We start from the raw sequence: 20,571 nt of genomic DNA on the forward strand, positions 1-20,571 counted from the left end.
GACAGAAATACAAAGCTAACATGGGTTCTAGCCTTCCCTTACTCTAGTGAAAAATAATAATTTTTATTTCTGTGCTGTTGTTAGAGATTTTTCCTCTCTTCCTGTCTGGTGAATCTGTTGTTCATATGCTTCTCCGTAGGAACATTCTGAGAAATTAACTAAGCTTCCTATGCCAATAACTACCAGAAGTGGCATGTGCCACATCAACAGAGCAGATAGACCTGCTTCAGGTCTACCTGTACCAGTGTCTATATCAGAGAAAAATAGAAACTAGCTCAGGTCTGCATCTGCATAGCATGAATTTATCCATGGCCACTGTGGCCACCCCCTATTCACGCATCTGGCCCCTTTTGGGACGCTGGGCGAATGAATTACAGAGGTGGGGGTATTTTTTTTTAAGCACCTGATTAGAGCCATAAGTTCTAATAGGCTTCAAAATAGGGAGGACTCGAAACGCAGAGCATTGCGCTCGGATCCCACCCAGGTGTGTTAGAAGAGTAAATAAATATTTGCTTTTCTAACACTGAACCGCCTCTCCGCCAATCAGGAAGCGCAGGTCTAATACCCATCACCTGATTAGCTGAAAGGACAGACGCTCCCACTGGATGCCTAGCAGGAAGAAAGAAGAGACGCATGGAGGACACAGCTCACCGCTGCCTGACCCACTGCTCGTCCCACAGCTTGCCACCGTCGCCTCCTGCCTGACCCACCACCAAGATGGGGTAAGTGCAGGTCAGACAGCGAGCAGGCATGTGGGAGGGGGGGTTTACAGTGGCTGCATTTGATGGGCACAGTGGCTTCTTTTAACTGCATTTAATGGACACAGTGGCTGCATTTTTTGGCACAGTGAGGCTGCAATTGATGTGTTTTTTTCAGTATTATTCAGCATTTTTCAGTTTGATTGCGCTGCCCCCCCCCCCCCCCCCCAAAAAAAATAATAATATTTTGAGCACCAGACAACACTGATGTGTTTAGCAGAGGAAATATGGCAGTTTCCCAGCAGGCACAACCTTGTTGTACAGTGATTACACATTGTGAGCACAGTCGGCACAGGCTTAACACCCTCCACCCACCTGCGATTGAGCTGAACTGGGGAGGGGGGGGGGGGGCAGAGGGGATGGCAGAGAGATTGGAGCATGCTCTCTTTTCTGTGTGCTGTGTCTGCCATTTGGAGCTACATCTGATCCATGTTTTAAATTGGAAGAGTTGTACAAGCATTGTGCTTTCACAATTCTTTGTAAATTCCCTCTATTTAATGTAATACATTTAATAAATAAACCAAATGTATAACATCAACACATTTTTAAATAATCAACGTATGTACAGCAAAAATGAACTGACAAATTGGGGGTTATTTACAAAAGGAAAATCCACTTTGCACTGCAAGTGCACTTGGAAGTGCAGTCACTCTAAATCTAAGGGGTAGATCTGAAATGAGTGGAAGCTCTGCTGATTTTATCATCCAGTCAGGCGCAAGCTAAATTGCTGTTTTTTATTTTCCTTGCATGTCCCCCTCGGATCTACAGCGACTTTACTTTCAAGTGCACTTGCAGTGCAAAGTGGATTTTCCTTTAGTAAATAACCCCCACAGTGTAGGAGATTTACTAAAACTGGTGCACCTAGAATCAGCTACAACTGTGTACAGTAACCAATCAGCTTCTAACTTCAGCTTGTTCAATTAAGCTTTGACAATAAAACCTAGAAGCTGATTGGTTACTATGCACTGCTACACCAGATTCTGTGTGTACAAGTTTCAGTAAATCTACACCCCAATATAACAGTGATCAAATTCTGTGTTAAATATAACAAGGATAACTTATTTTTCTTATTGAAATTGACAGTGCTCTTTTTCTCATAGGAACCACACACAGAGAGGCCCCACTTTTTGAAAAAATTACAATGTTACAAAAGAAGCTCATTGAAAAGTACACTGATGCCACTTTCTATAAAGTATCTCCATTCGAAGATTCCATTTCCATAGATCTGAACTTGCTTTTTGCGGACATATCTATTGTGTTGAAGAACACCAGGAATCAACCAGTGAGACAACTCATTTTACCAGATGTCCTGTCAGAGCTGAAGGACATCTCTATGATAGAAGGAGAGGCTGGCAGTGGAAAGACGGCACTGCTTAAGAAAATTGCCATACTCTGGGCCTCTGGGAAATGTCCTATACTCAGCAGGTTCAGCCTTGTTTTTTATATTTCCCTTTCTTGCACTGAGAGCCAACAATCTCTAAGTGACATCATCTGCCAGCAGCTAATTGGACCCATAGAATCTCTCACTGAAGAGATATTGGGTGAAATTATAAAGCATTTAATGGACAAAGTACTGTTCCTTGTGGATGATTATGGCATGACGGATTCAACTCCGAGAGCATTAGAGGAACTTTTGTTGAAGAACCCTTGGAACCGAGTGACATTTGCAGTCGCAGTGAACCCTAACAAGTCATGGAAGGTGCGACAATATGCAAGTACTATAATGAGCATTGGAAAATTCCCCCTATACAGTACAGTTTATTTAGTGAAGAACCTATTTCCACATGATATTGAGTATGTCAAAGATTTTACAATGAAGCTACAAATTTGTGAAAACCTGACATCAATTTTGCAAACACCTCTAATGATCCTTACTCAGTGTTCCTCACAACATCAAAATCCTAGTGGCAGTACATTTTGTGACACAAATCTTTTTAAAACATACATAAAATATAGCATGCTGAAATATCCTGATGAGAGAGAAGAAGTGATGTCACAGATGACGGCATGTGGAGAACTGGCCCTCAAGGGTCTTTTTCAATCACAATTTCAGTTCACAGACAATGATTTAGGAGCAGCTGGAGTCGATAGTGACAGAGCCATCAAATATGGACTTTTGAGCAAATTCACAGCACAAAGGCTTCAGTCTATCCATAGGTTCTTTGATCCATCATTCCAGGAATTTATTGCAGGACGCAGGTTAAGTGGACTATTAGAATCTGAACAACCAGAAGATCTGAACAAAGGTCTCTACTACCTTCATCAGGTAAATACTTTACTCAAACTTATAGGACCTTACAGCTATTTCATGAAATACGCAGGAAGCATCTCTGCAGTGGCAACTGTGAAGATGTTATCCTTTGTATTTAGCCTGTATGACAATCCCGAGGCACTAGATTGCCATTTAGAAAACAGAGAACATTTGAAGCAACATCCGGAGCTTGAAGTGGAAGAGGAGAAGTTTATTCTCAGCCTACGCAAACAAATTAAACTAACCACTTCTGTAATATGCATGGATCAACTGATGACATTTGCTGTTGAAGCAGCCATTGCATGTCAGGGTCTTCCTGACTGTGCTCCGGTGATCATGCAATTTCTTGCTGGGAAAACCGCCACCTTCTCCATAAGATCTCCATTTAATCCCTCAAGAAGTATCCTGAATTTCATAGAAAAGTTCCCTAAAAGTATTAGTGTACTGAAATCCTTTGATTTTATCATGCACAATTCAAATGAAGAGTACAGAGGACTAGATGTCTCAACATTTAAAGGCTTTGCAGAATATGGAGCTCCTACTGTGGAAAGTGACTATTCATCTGCTTATCTGTCACTCAATGCTCAAATGCAGCACATTGAAAAGAAAAGGGATGTTATAAATCAATATTTTTCACTCTTCCCCCAAAGAATTGAAATCAGTGATGAAATTATTCGTCCATTTATGGGGCTTGGTAGTCATAAGGCGCCTACATTCAGGTTGATAGCAAATTATATTAACAATGACAACTTTTCTTCAGTTGAATCTCAGAAGCTCCATGTTCTTTTCTCAATGTCTAATCATATTGAGCTTATTTTGGAAAACTGTGGAGATTTTGTGAAGCACATCGGCCCAGCAATTAAGCAGTTCTTGGATTCTTTTAAAGTACTGAGCTTTAAAAACACATATCTGACTGCAGAGGAGCAAAATTTGGTACTTCAAATGTCTTCTGTGGAATCCTTGGATATTAGAAACTCTGTCAGTGCTTATTATCCTGGTATGGTTGTCTTTTTTTTCTCTTTTATTTATAATTTCTACTACAAACCTGCATACACATCTTGTGTCCAGATGCTTTTTTAATAACCGATACAGATATTATTTTTGGCATTTGTTGTCAATTTGAGGCAGTTCTCTGTAAAAGGAAGAAGCAGTGGACATACTGATGACATACAGGAAAGACAACATAATCAAAGCAGGTTTACAGCAAAGAGAAACCATGAAATAGAGGAGGCAAGGATTAAGTTAACCATAGTTAGTAAATGGTGGTCAGATGCAGCAAATGACCTAGCTGTAATGATCTTTATTTCCATGAATTCCACAGATATGCCAGTTTTTTTCCATAATTAGACATGTTTATGCACTTTGCATGCTTAATAGAACTAGACAAAAGACTGAAGGGCAACACTTTGGGGTGAATTCACTAATGTTTACCACATGTGAAATATATATAGGGGTACCACGCTTAGGATTATTGTATAGGTTGCAGCCTCCCCTAAAGGAGCTCCCCAGAGGGCAGCTCTAATAAATGGGAATAAGTAAAAGCAAGGGGTATATGGCGCACCCTGTATCCTGAAGAGTGACCTGTCAGGTTTAATTGTTATATGACATGTGAAAAAGAATTAAAGTGAACCCCAGTGTCACTACATATATCTATCAGATTTTGTATTTATATATAAAGAAAAAAAAAATAACACAGGGGTCAGTGGCACACATAAAAAATTATAAAATAATTATTAAATAAATAAATAAAAATACTTGATATAACCAAAAAGTGAGCAAAAATGAATTAAGAAGCCACCAGGTGTATGTCCAATGACTATAGTGTTCAAACACCACTATTACGGTACTTAACAATTGTATTGTGCTCCAAACTATTATATAAATGTGAAAATACAATTTAATAGCAGAATATATATATATATATGTAGAAAGAAAAAAGAACTGCGCTAACCACAAATACCCAATACGATTAGGGTATATAGAAGTGCCAGACCCACACTGTGGGTCTTAGTATCTGATGTCTCTAAGACCACCTCCAAAGTGTAGTGTAAACCATATACAGATAAATGCAGTTGAATACAAAAACAAACCATAAATACGTGTCAAATAATGTGAATTCCCCAAACACAGTATAAGTATATCAAACTCTGTGTATGAACCCCTAAACCATAAAAATGAGAATATGAAAAAAATATTTGCTATTAAGCATAAATGGGCTATCAAAAGAATATATATTTGTGTTTAGAGACACTCTATATAGTGTCCATATAGTCATGTGTCAAAATTAATAATAATAGAATGTCCATATAGTAAACAAACACCAATGAAGCAAAAATTCAAATGAGATACGGCAGTGAAGAAAAGTTCCAAACAGCTGAATTACAGATGCATGAATTAAAAATCTTCTCCAAAGATGTGGTGTGCTTATCCCATCACCGAATGAATGAATTGGCTCCTTACCAGATCCAAGCGACCCCCCGTTACAGAGGGTCACCACAAGCAGCAGCAGTCAAAGGGTATCCGGATAACACTTCCTCCTCAGGTGATCACGAATCTTCCACGCGATAGGGTTATGGCTGTCACTCACTCCCAACTCGACGTGGTATCACATAAGGAAAAACATAGGCTCCAGATAGTGTAAAACCAAATGACTTTAATTTTTTAAAAGCGAACGTAAACACTTACATAAAAGACTTTAAAAGCAGGTTCAAAACAAAGACGTGCACCGGCCGAATACACGCCAACGCAAAGACCAACCCGTCCTTCCTGGTCCACAAAAACGAACACGACTGGGGTGACGTCGACACGTTCGCACCGCCCTACGCGTTTCGTAATAATTTACGTCATCCAGGGGCACGGGCGGCGTGCGACGTCACCCCTTTTATAACCATAAACTTAACCAAGCCTCACTTTGGGTCAGCGGCCATCTTAGATGTCACATAAACATTAAGAATCAAAAAACGTAGGCCAAGCCTCACTATCAATCACGAACGTCAGATGTACGTATCCGCAACGGACGTCCTGTGGCTGCGGACCATACCTCGTTTCCATACGAACGTCATATGATCATAAGCCAAGCCTCGCTTCCAGGTATTAACCCTATCGGCAGAGGGACGTGGCAAATACCCTCATTTTAAGGTGCCCTTCCTATATCCAGAAACAGGGTATAGTGTAGATCACCGAAAAAGGGGTAAAATAAAATGGAAAATCAATAAGATAAAAAGAATAATAATGATAAATTAAAACAAAAAAATGGAATAAAATATCACAAATAGGAATAAAAATGCATGAAAAATTCTACGTTTCCCGATGTATTCATACAGCCATCAAATTCAATTACCGTATATACTCGAGTATAGGCCGACCCGAATATAAGCCGAGGCCCCCAATTTACCCCCAAAAAAACTGGCAAACTTATTGACTCGTGTATAAGCCGAGGGTAAGACATGCCTGTCCATCCCTGTGTGTGTGTCCGTCCATCCCTGTGTGTCCGTCCATCCCTGTGTGTCCGTCCATCCCTGTGTGTCCGTCCATCCCTGTGTGTGTGTGTCTCCATCCATCCATCCATCCCTGTGTGTGTGTGTGTATCCGTGTGTGTGTGTGTGTGTGTGTGTGTGTGTGTGTGTGTGTGTGTGTGTGTGTGTCCAGCCTACCTGTGTCCTGAGCCTTTGTCCCGAGCCTCCGTCCCGTGCCGAGCCTCCTTGCCTCCGTGCCTCGCCGCCGTGCCTCGCCGCCGTGCCTCGCCGCCGTGCCTTGCCTCCGGTCCCGTCCCGTCCCGTCCCGTGCCGTGCCGTCCTGTGCCTTGCCTCCGTCCCGTGCCCTCTTCGTTCGTCGGCGGCCATTGTAAAATTCAAAAGCTGCGCCGCCGCCTTCGCCTGTGATAGGCGGAACACTGAATTTCCCAGCAGCCTGTGTTCCGCCTATCACAGACGTCGTATCATCCTCGTCCGTAGTACGAGGATGATACGAAGTCCGTGATAGGCGGAACACAGGCTGCTGGGAAATTCAGTGTTCCGCCTATCACAGGCGAAGGGGGAGCCGGAGGCGCGGCTTTTGAATCAGAATGGCCGCTGTCTGTCTGCTCGACACGCTGATCGAGCGGGCAGACAGCGATGACTCGAGTATAAGCCGAGGGGGGCACTTTCAGCCTCAAAAAAGAGGCTGAAAATCTCGGCTTATACTCGAGTATATACGGTAGGTATAGGCAAATAGGTGTAGAAATACATCAAAAATTATGCATTTACCCGATGTATTTATATAGCCATCAAATTCAATTGAAAAATGGGATTACTGTAGACATGTATTTCAAATGCCTTGCTGTCTCGCATATTCCCCAGGGGTTATTTCTAGAACACCCCAAACAAATGTCGAGGGATACACTTAAACGTAACCTAGAGGGCCGCCAGACCCAAAACCAGGCCTACCACACAAGAATATGCTCTACAGTGATATATACCAAAATAAACAGCAAGAAAAAATAAAATAAAAAATACAGTAGAGTGGTTTTGCAGTAAAACGTGGTGGAGAAGCGTTACATCAAACAGGTCACCTCAAGAGTTATTAATAAAGGCATTTACATCGGTGTCCACATTAAGGCCAAACGGGACATATGTTTTTAATTTATGAATCCAGGCCATTTCGAGCTTGGATATCTCCCTAACCAAGGACCCTCCCCTCCAGTGAGGCCTGTATTTGTCTAAGCCGACAAATAGGGTACCTGATGGGTCTCTCTTGTGTGTCTGGTCGTAATGTCTGGACACAGGGTGTTTGTCGAACCCACGTCTGATATTGCCAATGTGTTCGTTCACCCTGACCCTAAGTGCCCTCTTGGTCCGCCCAATATACTGGAGGCCACAGGGGCACTGTAAAAGGTAAACCACAGCCTATACTGGAGGCTGTGGTTTACCTTTTACAGTGCCCCTGTGGCCTCCAGTATATTGGGCGGACCAAGAGGGCACTTCGGGTCAGGGTGAACGAACACATTGGCAATATCAGACGTGGGTTCGACAAACACCCTGTGTCCAGACATTACGACCAGACACACAAGAGAGACCCATCAGGTACCCTATTTGTCAGAGGCTGTGGTTTACCTTTTACCTTTTATCTGCCGATAGGGTTAATACCTGGAAGCGAGGCTTGGCTTATGATCATATGACGTTCGTATGGAAACGAGGTATGGTCCGCAGCCACAGGACGTCCGTTGCGGATACGTACATCTGACGTTCGTGATTGATAGTGAGGCTTGGCCTACGTTTTTTGATTCTTAATGTTTATGTGACATCTAAGATGGCCGCTGACCCAAAGTGAGGCTTGGTTAAGTTTATGGTTATAAAAGGGGTGATGTCGCACGCCACCCGTGCCCCTGGACGACGTAAATTATTACGAAACGCGTAGGGCGGTGCGAACGTGTCGACGTCACCCCAGTCGTGTTCGTTTTTGTGGACCAGGAAGGACGGGTTGGTCTTTGCGTTGGCGTGTATCCGGCCGGTGCACGTCTTTGTTTTGAACCTGCTTTTAAAGTCTTTTATGTAAGTGTTTACGTTCGCTTTTAAAAAATTAAAGTCATTTGGTTTTACACTATCTGGAGCCTATGTTTTTCCTTATGTGATACCACGTCGAGTTGGGAGTGAGTGACAGCCATAACCCTATCGCGTGGAAGATTCGTGATCACCTGAGGAGGAAGTGTTATCCGGATACCCTTTGACTGCTGCTGCTTGTGGTGACCCTCTGTAACGGGGGGTCGCTTGGATCTGGTAAGGAGCCAATTCATTCATTCGGTGATGGGATAAGCACACCACATCTTTGGAGAAGATTTTTAATTCATGCATCTGTAATTCAGCTGTTTGGAACTTTTCTTCACTGCCGTATCTCATTTGAATTTTTGCTTCATTGGTGTTTGTTTACTATATGGACATTCTATTATTATTAATTTTGACACATGACTATATGGACACTATATAGAGTGTCTCTAAACACAAATATATATTCTTTTGATAGCCCATTTATGCTTAATAGCAAATATTTTTTTCATATTCTCATTTTTATGGTTTAGGGGTTCATACACAGAGTTTGATATACTTATACTGTGTTTGGGGAATTCACATTATTTGACACGTATTTATGGTTTGTTTTTGTATTCAACTGCATTTATCTGTATATGGTTTACACTACACTTTGGAGGTGGTCTTAGAGACATCAGATACTAAGACCCACAGTGTGGGTCTGGCACTTCTATATACCCTAATCGTATTGGGTATTTGTGGTTAGCGCAGTTCTTTTTTCTTTCTATTTCTGTTTGGTGTATTTTTGGTGTACATCTGAATTGCAGCTTCCGTTCAATACTATTGGTTTTCCCGTAGCGCAGTTTTATCCTCTTTTTTCCTTTTATATATATATATGTGTATCCAAAACTTAAAAAGTCCAAAAAATCAAAAAAGGGAAAAACTCAAAAAAAGCTAAATGCCAAAAAAGTCAGAATCGCACTAAAGAAATTCCCTTTTGCAACAGTTGCAAAAACACATCAGTTCAAAAAAAGAACCAAAGATGCGTCCTTCCTACAGTATAAATGATTATTTGTGCTTTAGCAGATATTAGCACTCACCAGCTCCTGGAACCCCTAATGCACATACTGTTTAGGGCCACACTTCAGGGCAATAGTCCCAGGTCCCAGCAGCTGCAGTCCCTCAGACATCCTTTGGATTTCAAGGTATAGCCAGTATTTGCAGTACGATACCTCGTAAAAGGAAGAGATTGGCTCCAAAAGCGTAGTATCCAAATGAGTTAATTTATTAAATATATTAAAAACATCCAAAAAATTAAAATAAAACAAATAAAACCAAAAATCCGTACAGCGCAAGGTGGTGTCACACGGAAACAGCTTGTTTCAGTTCAGCATAGGTAAACAGAGCTGTGGGTTCGCGGCCTGCGTTCTACCCACTACCTCTGATACCCAGAAGTGACGTAGTAAGCGTAGCAACACCGTACGTGTTTTGTCATAGATGTCCTCAGTGGCTGTGCCATCTTGCTACACCCTATGCTTTTTATGGGAGAGCGATTGTGTGAGTTCCACCCCCTCCCCCTAGATGCTATCCAATCATATAGGAGGTGCCGGAATGTTCTCATGTAAGAGGAATAATAATGTAAACCAAGGAATCTCCCCAGATTTTATTTAAAAGGAATAACGTACTTATATTGCACAAACCTCCACTCTTCCATGCTATAAAAGCATATATAATATGACAGCAACACATTACATAAAGCGAAATGATCCACATAATAAAAACTGCCCCATATACAGCACCCAAGACTCCCCCTGTCTGCAATGAGTGGAAGTGCGGGTGTCAGACCAAAGGCAAATCCAGATATTACCTGGTAAAACTCAAAGAAGCACAAAACAGACACTGGTAAAAGGGGCAAAAAAACTGAAAAAAGGAAAATAAAGGAAGGACGAGAGACACCCCCTCTCCCCCAAAGAAGGGGAACAGAGGGGGAGAAGGGGGGTCACGGCCAACCAAAGGCAATACATTATATAGACAATATGTATGTTAAACATCACAAAGCAATGTTTGTAAGGTGAGACTGCCAGATCGGATCCGCCTCACACACATCGATGCAAAATCCATGCTGTAACTTGGTGAAAAATAAAAATAATAGCCAAAGCTCTCCCTATCCTCAGAAGGTGACAAGATGAGAGGACTGGTACCCCCTTGCACCAAATTCCTATAATTCTAAGAATTAAAAAAATAAATAAAAATTAAACATTGAGCAACTGTAAATGTATGAAGTACCACCGGCTATAAATATGTGAAGTACCTCCATAAGATATACTGTTACACAAAGACAATAATACCTATGTCCAATGTCTATAGAATGAAACCACTCCGGAATCCCTCTTAAAATTGGTTGGGCAGAAAAATTGTATACTAACCTAAACTAATGTTGACCCATATTTTTATTGGTTTTGGTGGATTGATTATAATATGAACTAGGTAGTTCTGGAGTGTAGGTGCTCTCCTTTACACGAAAGTTGGCTTGTTGGGTAGTATTTTCGATAAGACCCGGTCCTCTTTTAAAATGGGCCAATATTTTTTCAGAATGTTTTCAAAGGCTCTGTATTGGGTATTAAACCCTATAATGAAAGCCGTCTCCATTTTATTTTCCTTTTTATTTGATTTCTTAAGCAGGATATTTCTGTCCATCTTTGCTATATCATTCTTCAACTTAAGCAGTTGGTCTAACATATATCCCTTTTCCCGGAAGCGTTCAATTACAATGTCGGCCTGCATTTCAAAAGTCCTCTAATGTGTCACAATTTCTGCGCAGCCTTAGCATTTGACCCTTGGGAATATTACCTTTCCACTTGGGATGGTGACAACTGGACATTGGTATGTACCCGTTTCTGTCTTTTGCCTTGAAGAAGGTCCTAGTACATAGGCTTCCACCTTCCTTAAAGATCTCTAGATCCAAGTAGTCGATCTTTTCATCACTCCATTTACCAGTGAAAGTGAGGCCATATCTATTAGTATTCAGATCATACAGAAATTGTTCAAATGTTTCAGCTGTACCATTCCATAATATAATAAGGTCATCTATATATCTACGATATAGTTTCAGTTGCAGCAGCTTATTTGCGCAGACATACTCCTCCTCCCACATGTTCATAACGAGGTTTGCTACACTCGGGGCATAATATTGCAACTCCTTTTGATTGCAGATAATACTTATGGTCGTACCAAAAATGGTTGCATCCCATAGCCAACTCCAGGCCTTCAATTATGTAACTGATTTGTTCCTGCTTCATATCAGTATGTTCATGTAGAGCCTTCTCTATGCCCAACAGGCCATCCTTCTGCATTATGCTTGTATATAGGGAGTTCACATCAATCGTAGCCAATAGGTAATCCCCGATCCCACAAAACTCTTGAAGATCCCCTATAAGCTGTAAGCTGTCACGTAGATAGGATATCCCTTTTTGCACCAGCAGCTAGCCATATATACACATCCAGGTATACACCCAGTCTCAAAAATACTGAGTTTATCCTGCTGATAATAGGTCTACTGGGTGGCTTAACTAGTGTTTTATGGATCTTCTGGGTATAATAGATTACCAGGGTTTTTGTGGAGATTAGATATCAAATATTCAGCCTCTTTAGCACTCAATATTCCAATGTCCTTTTCATTCTTCACAAAGGCCTTCAGTTTTTTCACGTATTTCAATTTCGGGTTCCCCTTCAATCTCTTATAAGTATGTTCTACCCTTAGTAAATTCTCCATCTCTTCCTCATAGTCGCTCCTATTTAAAATCACCAGTCCCCCCCCCCCCCTTGTCTGCTAGGCGTATTACAACTTTGTTTCTTTTCCCTAATTCTTTAATAGTTTTCCAAACATTCTTAGTTTTTGTGTTCTCTCTTGCAAGTTTATTTAGGTCATCCTCAACCATTTTTTTGAACGCTCCAATGCATTGATTCCCAGGTGTCTTAGGGTTAAATATAGAATTATTCCTTAGATTAGTTTGCATGTATTTTTTGCATGGAGTTTTCTCATAAATTTTTGTAAGTCAATAAAAAACTCAAATTTATCCAATGGCTTATCAGTGGCAAATTTTAATACTAGATCCCGGATTTTCATTTCTTCATCAGTAAAGTGAGCATCACTGATATTATATATTCCCTTTCCTAGTATTCTCTTGGTCGCTTTCTTCTTCCCTCCTCTGTTTCCCCTTGTCTGTTTCCTCTTTCTTGTATTCTCTGTATGGGTGCCTAGATCTAGGATTAAAATGTGCCCCTGATAACCCATTGGATAAATTTGAGGTTTTTATTGACTTACAAAAATTTATGAGAAAACTCAATTTAAAGAAGCATTTTTCACTTAATAAAGATAATCAAATGATAGAGTATTTTGCAGCTCTCATTTGTTTTTGAAAATGAAGAAAGAAAAGAAAAAAAAACTTTCTAAAATGGGGTCATTTGGGGAGGTTTTGTGCCATTTGGGCAGTACATGGCCTCCAAAACTGTGATAGGCAGTGAAATAAAAAATTTACACCCTTAGAAAGCCTGAAGGCGGTGCTTGGTTTTTGGGGTCCCGTACACAGCAAGGCTCCCAAAAAGACTCACACGCGGTATCCCCTTACTCAGGAGAAGCAACAGAATGCATTTTGGGGTGTAATTTCACATATGCCCATGGCATGTTTGAGCAATATATCATTTAGTGACAACTTTGTGCAAAAAAAAATAAAATAAAAGTTTGTAATATTCTGGCAACTTGTGGCAAAATATAAAATATTTCATTGACTCAACATGCCTCTCAGCAAATAGCTTGGGGTGTCTACTTTCCAAAACAGGGTCATTGGGGGGGGGGGGGTGGTTGAACTGTCCTGGCATTTTATGCACAACATTTAGAAGCTTATGTCACACATCACTCACTCTCCTAACCACTTGATGACAAAGCCCTTTCTGACACTTTTTGCTTACATGAAAACATTTTTTTTTTGCAAGAAAATTACTTTGAACCCCCCAACATTATATATTTTTGTAAAGCAAAGGCTCTACAGATTAAAATGGTGGGTGTTTCACTTTTTTTTCCCCCCACACAGTATTTGCACAGTCATTTTCGAATGCATTTTTTTTTGGAAAAAACACACTTTTTTAAAATTTCAATGCATTAAAACACACTTTATTGCCCAAATGTTTGATGAAATAAAAAGTATATAAAGTAAATAATAAATAAGTAAATAAACCAGCATCTGGCTTTACGGGCAACTAGGTACGGCGCCAACAACTGTTCGTTGAGGTCCACCCCCTCCCATATTAAGATTATATTTGGGGACACAGAGGGGTTTCTCCACAACACCAGTTGCCGTAGTAATTTGGACCGTCGTGTCTGCATGAAGGGAGGTAAGAACGAAAACATTCTTATTATCCCTCCACTTCATAGCGAGCAAGTTAGCACACTTCAAGCAGGCTCTCTCCCCCAGCCTAAGATGGGAATCTACAAGCCTCTGGGGAAAGCCCTGGCGATTATATTGCACGGTGCCACATGCTCCAATCTGATGCTCAAACAAGTGAATAAAAAGTGTCACGCTCGTTTAATAATTGTCTATGTACAAGTGGTACCCCTTTCCGAATAAGGGTAACACCAAGTTCCACACAATCTTCCCAGCACTTCCTATGTAGTCAGGGCAGTTTTTCGGCTCTACTTGACTATCTCTTCCCTCGTAAACCATAAAACTACATGTATAGCCTGTGGCCCTGACATCTTGACCCAATATCTGGAACACTTGCTGGGAAGATACTGTTTGAATGACAATCGGCCAGAAAACTTAATCAGGGACTCATCAACACAGACAACTTGATGGGGAGTAAACAAGTCTGCAAAACGTTGGATGAAGTGGTTTACGAGGGGCCACATTTGGTAGAGCCAATCGTATCCAGGGTCTCCACGTAGATGACAGAGTTCATTGTTGTTGAAGTGCGTGAACCGCAAGATCTGCTCGTATCATGCCCTGGCCATGGAAGCAGAGAACACAGGCATATGGTGAATTGGATCATCAGACCAATATGACCGCAACTCATTCTTTTTGGTTATGCCCATGAGGAGGGAAAGGCCCAGAAAGGTCTTAAATTCGGAAACCGTAATTGGTTTCCAATCTCTGGCAAGGGAGGACTGGGGAATAGTGGCGATGTGTTCACTAGCGTACAAATTGCTTTGGTCCACAATAGATCTATAGAGTGCCCCGTGATGGCGTCCTATTGACGTCCTAATGATGACAAAATGCATAGGGAGGATGAGCGATGTACTGACGTTACCGCTACACGCATAGCCCCGGAAGCCACGGGCTGTTAGTGAGGCCAGCTGGCTCGTGTCTTATGCTGAATTTATCTTCGTATCTGTAAGTGTCCATTTGTCTTTTACACTCATTAAAATTTAAAGGGTTTTTTTTACACTATGCAAGCTTTTATTTATTTTCTGGGAAATTTGCCATGGGTTTGAGTCTGTGAACTACCCTTATTGGACTTGAGGAATCCTGTGTACAGGCCCAGACTGGCCATAGGGCATACCGGGCATTTGCCCGGTGGGCCGGGGCCGCCGGGCTCAACCTCGGGGCCGTGATCTGATGCCCGATGATGGCCGGGCTGCACAGCGGGAGGACCGCGGCCTGGAGAGGGTTAACACAGGCCGCGGTCCCCGCTCACCTCCCGCTGTGCGGCTGTGCCTGTGTCTCCTCTCCAGGCTCTCCTCCCCTGCCGACGATGTCATCTATCAGCAGAACAGGGGCTGGGGGAGCCGGAGATCTGTATACTGAACAGGGATCCGTGGTTGCTAGGCACCAAGTCGGATCCAATCAAAACAGCGATCGCTGTACGCGCATGCGCGCTGCGGGCCGACGATTGCTAGGCAACGGGACGCTGCCAGGGCTTTGAATGGACGTAAACGTGAGAAGTCAAGCAAATTCAGAATGTATACAAGGAAGGCAGACAGAAGGAAGGAAAACAGGTAAATGAGAAGGCAGTCCTGGGAGTAATAGAGGACACAGGAGGAAAGTGTAAATAGATAAAGATAAATGGCGGCAAAAAGGAGATAAGAAAGGGGGAAGAAGAGGGGAAGGTGGGAAGAAGAACGGATAGAAAAAAAAGGGGGGATAGATAAAGAAAAAGAGACAAAGGAGAGGAAAATAAGAGAAAAATACGAGTGAAAAATAAAAAAGAAGAGAAATGAGAATAGTAAAAAAGAAAAAAATGAGTGTGAAAAATAGACAAATTAAGAGGATAAGGTGAAACTGAGAAAAATGTTGGAAAATTAACTTTAAAAAAAAAGTAAAGAAAATTACCTAAGTAAGAAAAAAATAAAAGTGTGAAAAAATAAAAATATTAATAAATATAAAAATAAAATAAAAATTATAAAAAATAAAAAAATATATATAAATAATAATAAAAAGAAAAGGAAAAAAGAAGAAGAAATAAAAATAATAATAAATAAAGGATAAAAATGAAAGAACACGAAGAATAAAAACCCAGAAAGAGGGGAAAAAAGAAAAATATGAGAACTAAAATATTATAGATGGAAAAAAGATGATCACAGCATTTAAAGCCAACCCCATCATTATTTGAGAGAGTGTTCTACTGACATAGATCTGATATACAGCAGAGTAGGGGGCGGGAGGAGCTGGAGATCTGCACAGAGAGCGGGATTATTTTCACATCAACAAGTGGATAATCACCCGTTTGTTAATAGGATCCAGATCTACAGCTCCTCCCGCGCCCTACTCTGCTGATAGGATGACATCAATGGAGGGGTGGGAGAGCCTGTAGAGGACACACAGGCTGAATCCTGCCTCTGCCCTGCCAAAGGTAGGACTGCGCAGGGGAGGCAGAGAGGGGGGCATGACTGCAATGGACACTGTGATGGGGGTCTGTGATTGGTAGAGGCACTGTGATGGAGGGCTGTGATTGGTAGGGGCACTGTGATGGGGCACTGTGATTGGATAGGGGCACTGTGATGGAGGGCTGTGATTGGTAGGGGCACTGTGATGGGGTGCTGTGATTGGTAGGGGCACTGTGATGAAAAGGGAACTGCACTGAAAAGGGGGACTGTAATCATTACAGTTTCCTTTACAGTGCTGTCCCCTTTATATCCCAATGCCACATTAGAGTGCGGAGGACCGACTCCGTGATTATCCCGTCACCAACCGCCCTCGCGAACGGGCGGTTGCTGGAAAATTGGCTGCTCAGTCTAAATTGCCCAGGCCTGTTTTTTGTCCCAGTCCGGGCCTGCCTGTGTATATCAGCCAGCTACGCAATCGTGGTTGTCCATCTGTGGACCATTCTAATGAGGCTGAGGAGACCCCTGTGTGCCAGAATTATCCTGGGCTAGGGTTATAATCATCTGCTCAGTGTGGTCCCCTGTAGAAAGGGACCACCTCATTCTGGTAAGCGGCAGTGTGTTTTCGTGGTGGAGGATCTCACATGTCATTTTGTGTGGAGGATTGGGTGCTACGCTATCATTGAACCAATCACTGATTCTTATAAGGACATTTTTTTTATATATAAGTTTTTCACATTAATTCACGTGATCACTATTAAGTGAGGACTTTTCTTTTAATCACAGGATTTAATAAGTTCATGATATACATTTTTTTTCGCTTACTAATAACATATATTTCACTAATTGGTATTGTTAATTCAACTTATATTATATTGTCACTGTTGTGTTTCAGTCACAAGATTTAACAAGTTCATGACATGTTTTTTTGATTATCAAATAGCATATATTATTGATAATTTATTTACATTATATTGTCATGATTTAAATTATTTTGAATTTTTGAAGCACATTTATAATTTTTGATTGAATTAGTGTGCAGTGATATATCTAGCGCAGCTCCTTTTTTGCATATTTGTGTTGGTGTCGTATAACATCTTGAGCCGCAGCTTGTAAATTTTTCAAATAGCGCAGTATATATTTTTTTAGCAGATCTATAGAGATCTTCGGTACAAAACAGCAAATAAAACTCAAGTGATGTAAAATCAACTGTTTCCACCCGGGTTGGCCAGTGAATGGGGGGAAGTACGGGTACTGAAGAAGGGGTGGGTTCCCAATTAGGATTGGCAAATTCTGCAGGAAGGGCACTATGGGCTCTTTGTTTTCTTGGTGGCAGCGGGACAATACTTGTGCTTGCCACCTCACCAGCTTGAACTGCACTTATGGGACTCGCCACATCACCAATTGTTACTGCAGTGCTGGATGTACGACCAGGGTGTACTAGGCCACTGGTGCTTGCCAGTTCACCAGAAGGAATAGCGGCGCTAGTACTTCTCTGCTCCATATGAGAGTCCTGCAGTTCTTGCACCTCAACAGCAGAAGAAGATCAGGGTCTGGTATGCCTGACCTTGGCAGGGACCACAACTCCGTCTATATCAAAATGCTACCAAAAAAACTGTTGGCGATCACGGGGATCAGGCCTGACTTTGCGAACGTTGCAGTTATGTGTTTAGTGGTTTGTAAGTGACAGTGATCGATTGATACTTTACTTGGGTGGGCTGGGCTGGGCAGAGGGGCAAAATGCAAGTGCTAGCAGGTATCTGGGCTGATCCCGCTAACACTGTGTTTTTGGGAACCCTAAACTGCTGGGGATGCTAGTATAGATCTGATCATATCAGATATTGAACCGTTCAGATACTATACCACTAAGGGAGGTGTATGCTGCGTGCAAGGGTGTTAGCGGTACTGGCACTAACCTGACGAAGCTTGGGGCATCACAGACCCTATCTGACCCTAAAACCTAACTGATATCACCCACTGTGCGATCAGGGGGTTAAACCTTTATTAGTTAATAAACGGCGGGTGCCCTGACACTAGAAAAAACAAACTAACTAACCAACGTCACCCGTAACAGTTATACGGTGATCACTGGTGAAAGGGTTAACTAGGGGGCAATCAGTGGGTTAAAACCTTTATTAGGTAGTATATGGGGGTACCTGACACTATAAAAAGCTGACAGTGAACCTAAATACTTACCTGCCTAACTAGCGTCACCTATGACACTAATACGGCGATCAGAAAAACGATTGCTTAGTGACACTGGTGACGGGGGGGGGGGAGCAAGGGGTGGGTAAGGGGGGTATCCTAGACCTAAAGGGGCCTAATACTAACTGCCCTACCACTTATAACAGTCACAAATGACATCAATGCAGTAATCAGTAAAAAAAATTAAAAAACTGCTATTGGTGTCACTGTGACAGGGGGTGCAGGGGGGTGATCAGGGGGTGAAAAGTGTGCCTGCGTGTTCTACTGTATGTGTAGTGTTGGTGAAGACTTACTTGATGTCTCCCCCTCAGCGTGGATCGCTCCTGAAGGGATTCTGACTTCCGCAGGCACGGGGGGGGCCCGATCGTGCCCCCCACCCGCTGGGAGGCAGGGACGTACAGGTACGCCCATATGGCTGCCCATGCCATTCTACCAACGTACATAGTCGTGCGGCGGTCGGCAACTGGTTAACAACTGATGATTAAATCAGCTGTCAGGGGGCTTCCCCGCTAATAGCTGAAAGTAAAAAAATGAAAATTGTGTGAATTAAAAAAAAAAAAAGTGTGGGGTCCGGGCATCCAGCCTGGCAGGTCAGGAAAGGGGAGGACGAGCGAGCACCCCCCCCCCCGAACCATACCAGACCACATACCCTCAAACCACCCCAAATCACCTTGTCTCCATGTTGATGGGGACAAGGGGCTCAATCCCCACAACCATGGCTGGGGATTGTGGGCGTCTGTGGGCAGGGGGCTAATCGAAATCTGGAAGCCCCAAGATCCCAACCCCCCTCATGTGAATGAGTGTCAGGTACATAGTACCCCTACCCATTCACCAAAAAAGTTTCACATGGTAATAAAGAAAACACAGTTTTTGACAATTCCTTTATTAAAAAATAAAAAAAAATAGTGACCCTCGATGTGACGTCACCAACCCTGTATGGACCGGTCTGTAATGTCACAAGGGGGCGGGAATCACCAGGTGAGGTAGCTTCCCCTTAAAATCTATACCAGACCGGAATGGCCTGGTATGGACTAAAGAGGGGGACCCCACGCTGTTTTTTTTTCATACTTTTTAATTGCTTGTTTTTTTTTTACAATCAGCTGTTAGCGGGGAAGCCCGCAGACAGCTGATGAGGGGGCTTCCAAGGCCGCTCCCTAGCAACCAGCTCAATGTGGTAAATCACCACATTAACTAATGCGGTAATTACCGCTAAATCAGACAAATACCACATTTGGTATTTAACTCAAAATTCTTAGTGAATTGAACACTTGCACAATTGTTACCGTATGTGGTATTTTACCGCATATTGTAAATCGTTATTTAACTCTTAGTGAATTAACCGCTTTGTCATCTTCCCCATGGGTGCTATTGGATCTCGTCCCTGTACTAACCTCACTGCACCACTCATCTAAAAGAAATGTAGCGGCCACAACCCTTACAGGGTGGCTTTGACTTATTGGGCTTACCAATTACCTTCTCTTGGCCTGCTCCTCCACGTCTAGGGGTTCCCAGGGTTGATACCCAAAAACTTGAACGCTGACACGAATAAAGTCAGTTTAAAAGGTTTTATTTTGCAGTGGTAACATCCAATAACACAGTCTCTCATGGGAACAGAGGGCACGGGTGAAGAACTCAGGCACCTTGAACTGTAGGTCTAGCAAAGCCTCTAATTCCACCCAGAGAGTAGCCATTCGCAGCTGGGTACTTCAAGGCTGAACAGATCCCTAGCCAGAGATCATGCCAGTCAGCATGTTGACTCAAAACAATCCTATGAACGTGTACAAGTTGTAACTAGAGGTGAACGGGAACCTTTTCCTCAGTAGCTGGAATGTTTCCGGTCTACTCAATGGTACTGGAAAAGAGTGAGTCCTCCCTCAGTTACTGCCCCTGGTTCCGAGACTCGGGAACAGACGGATCCCTACCCCAGACCAGATGGGTCTACTAGGGGCCTCTGACAGGAACATGTTGCGGGGTGTTGTACACCCCCTCACAGGGACCCCTCATGGGGCTACCCCGGTCCTGGAACCAGAACAGACCACA

General features: G+C 42.5%; 1 protein-coding gene across 3 annotated transcripts in view; it reads left to right on the forward strand.

Annotated features, from left to right (window-relative positions):
* The window catches only part of LOC143940766 (baculoviral IAP repeat-containing protein 1-like), a 128,653-nt gene that overhangs the window by 54,548 nt on the left and 53,534 nt on the right, over window positions 1–20,571 (forward strand). For all 3 annotated transcript variants that reach the window (XM_077462483.1, XM_077462485.1, XM_077462484.1), the window contains exon 6: window positions 1,859–4,006. In XM_077462483.1, the coding sequence (XP_077318609.1) occupies window positions 1,859–4,006 (2,148 nt within the window). The remainder of the gene's footprint in view (window positions 1–1,858; window positions 4,007–20,571) is intronic.

This window comes from Lithobates pipiens, unplaced genomic scaffold (assembly GCF_037356315.1).
Source record: "Lithobates pipiens isolate NorthernLeopardFrog02 unplaced genomic scaffold, aLitPip1_a1.2 Scaffold_3, whole genome shotgun sequence".
NCBI lineage: Eukaryota > Metazoa > Chordata > Amphibia > Anura > Ranidae > Lithobates > Lithobates pipiens.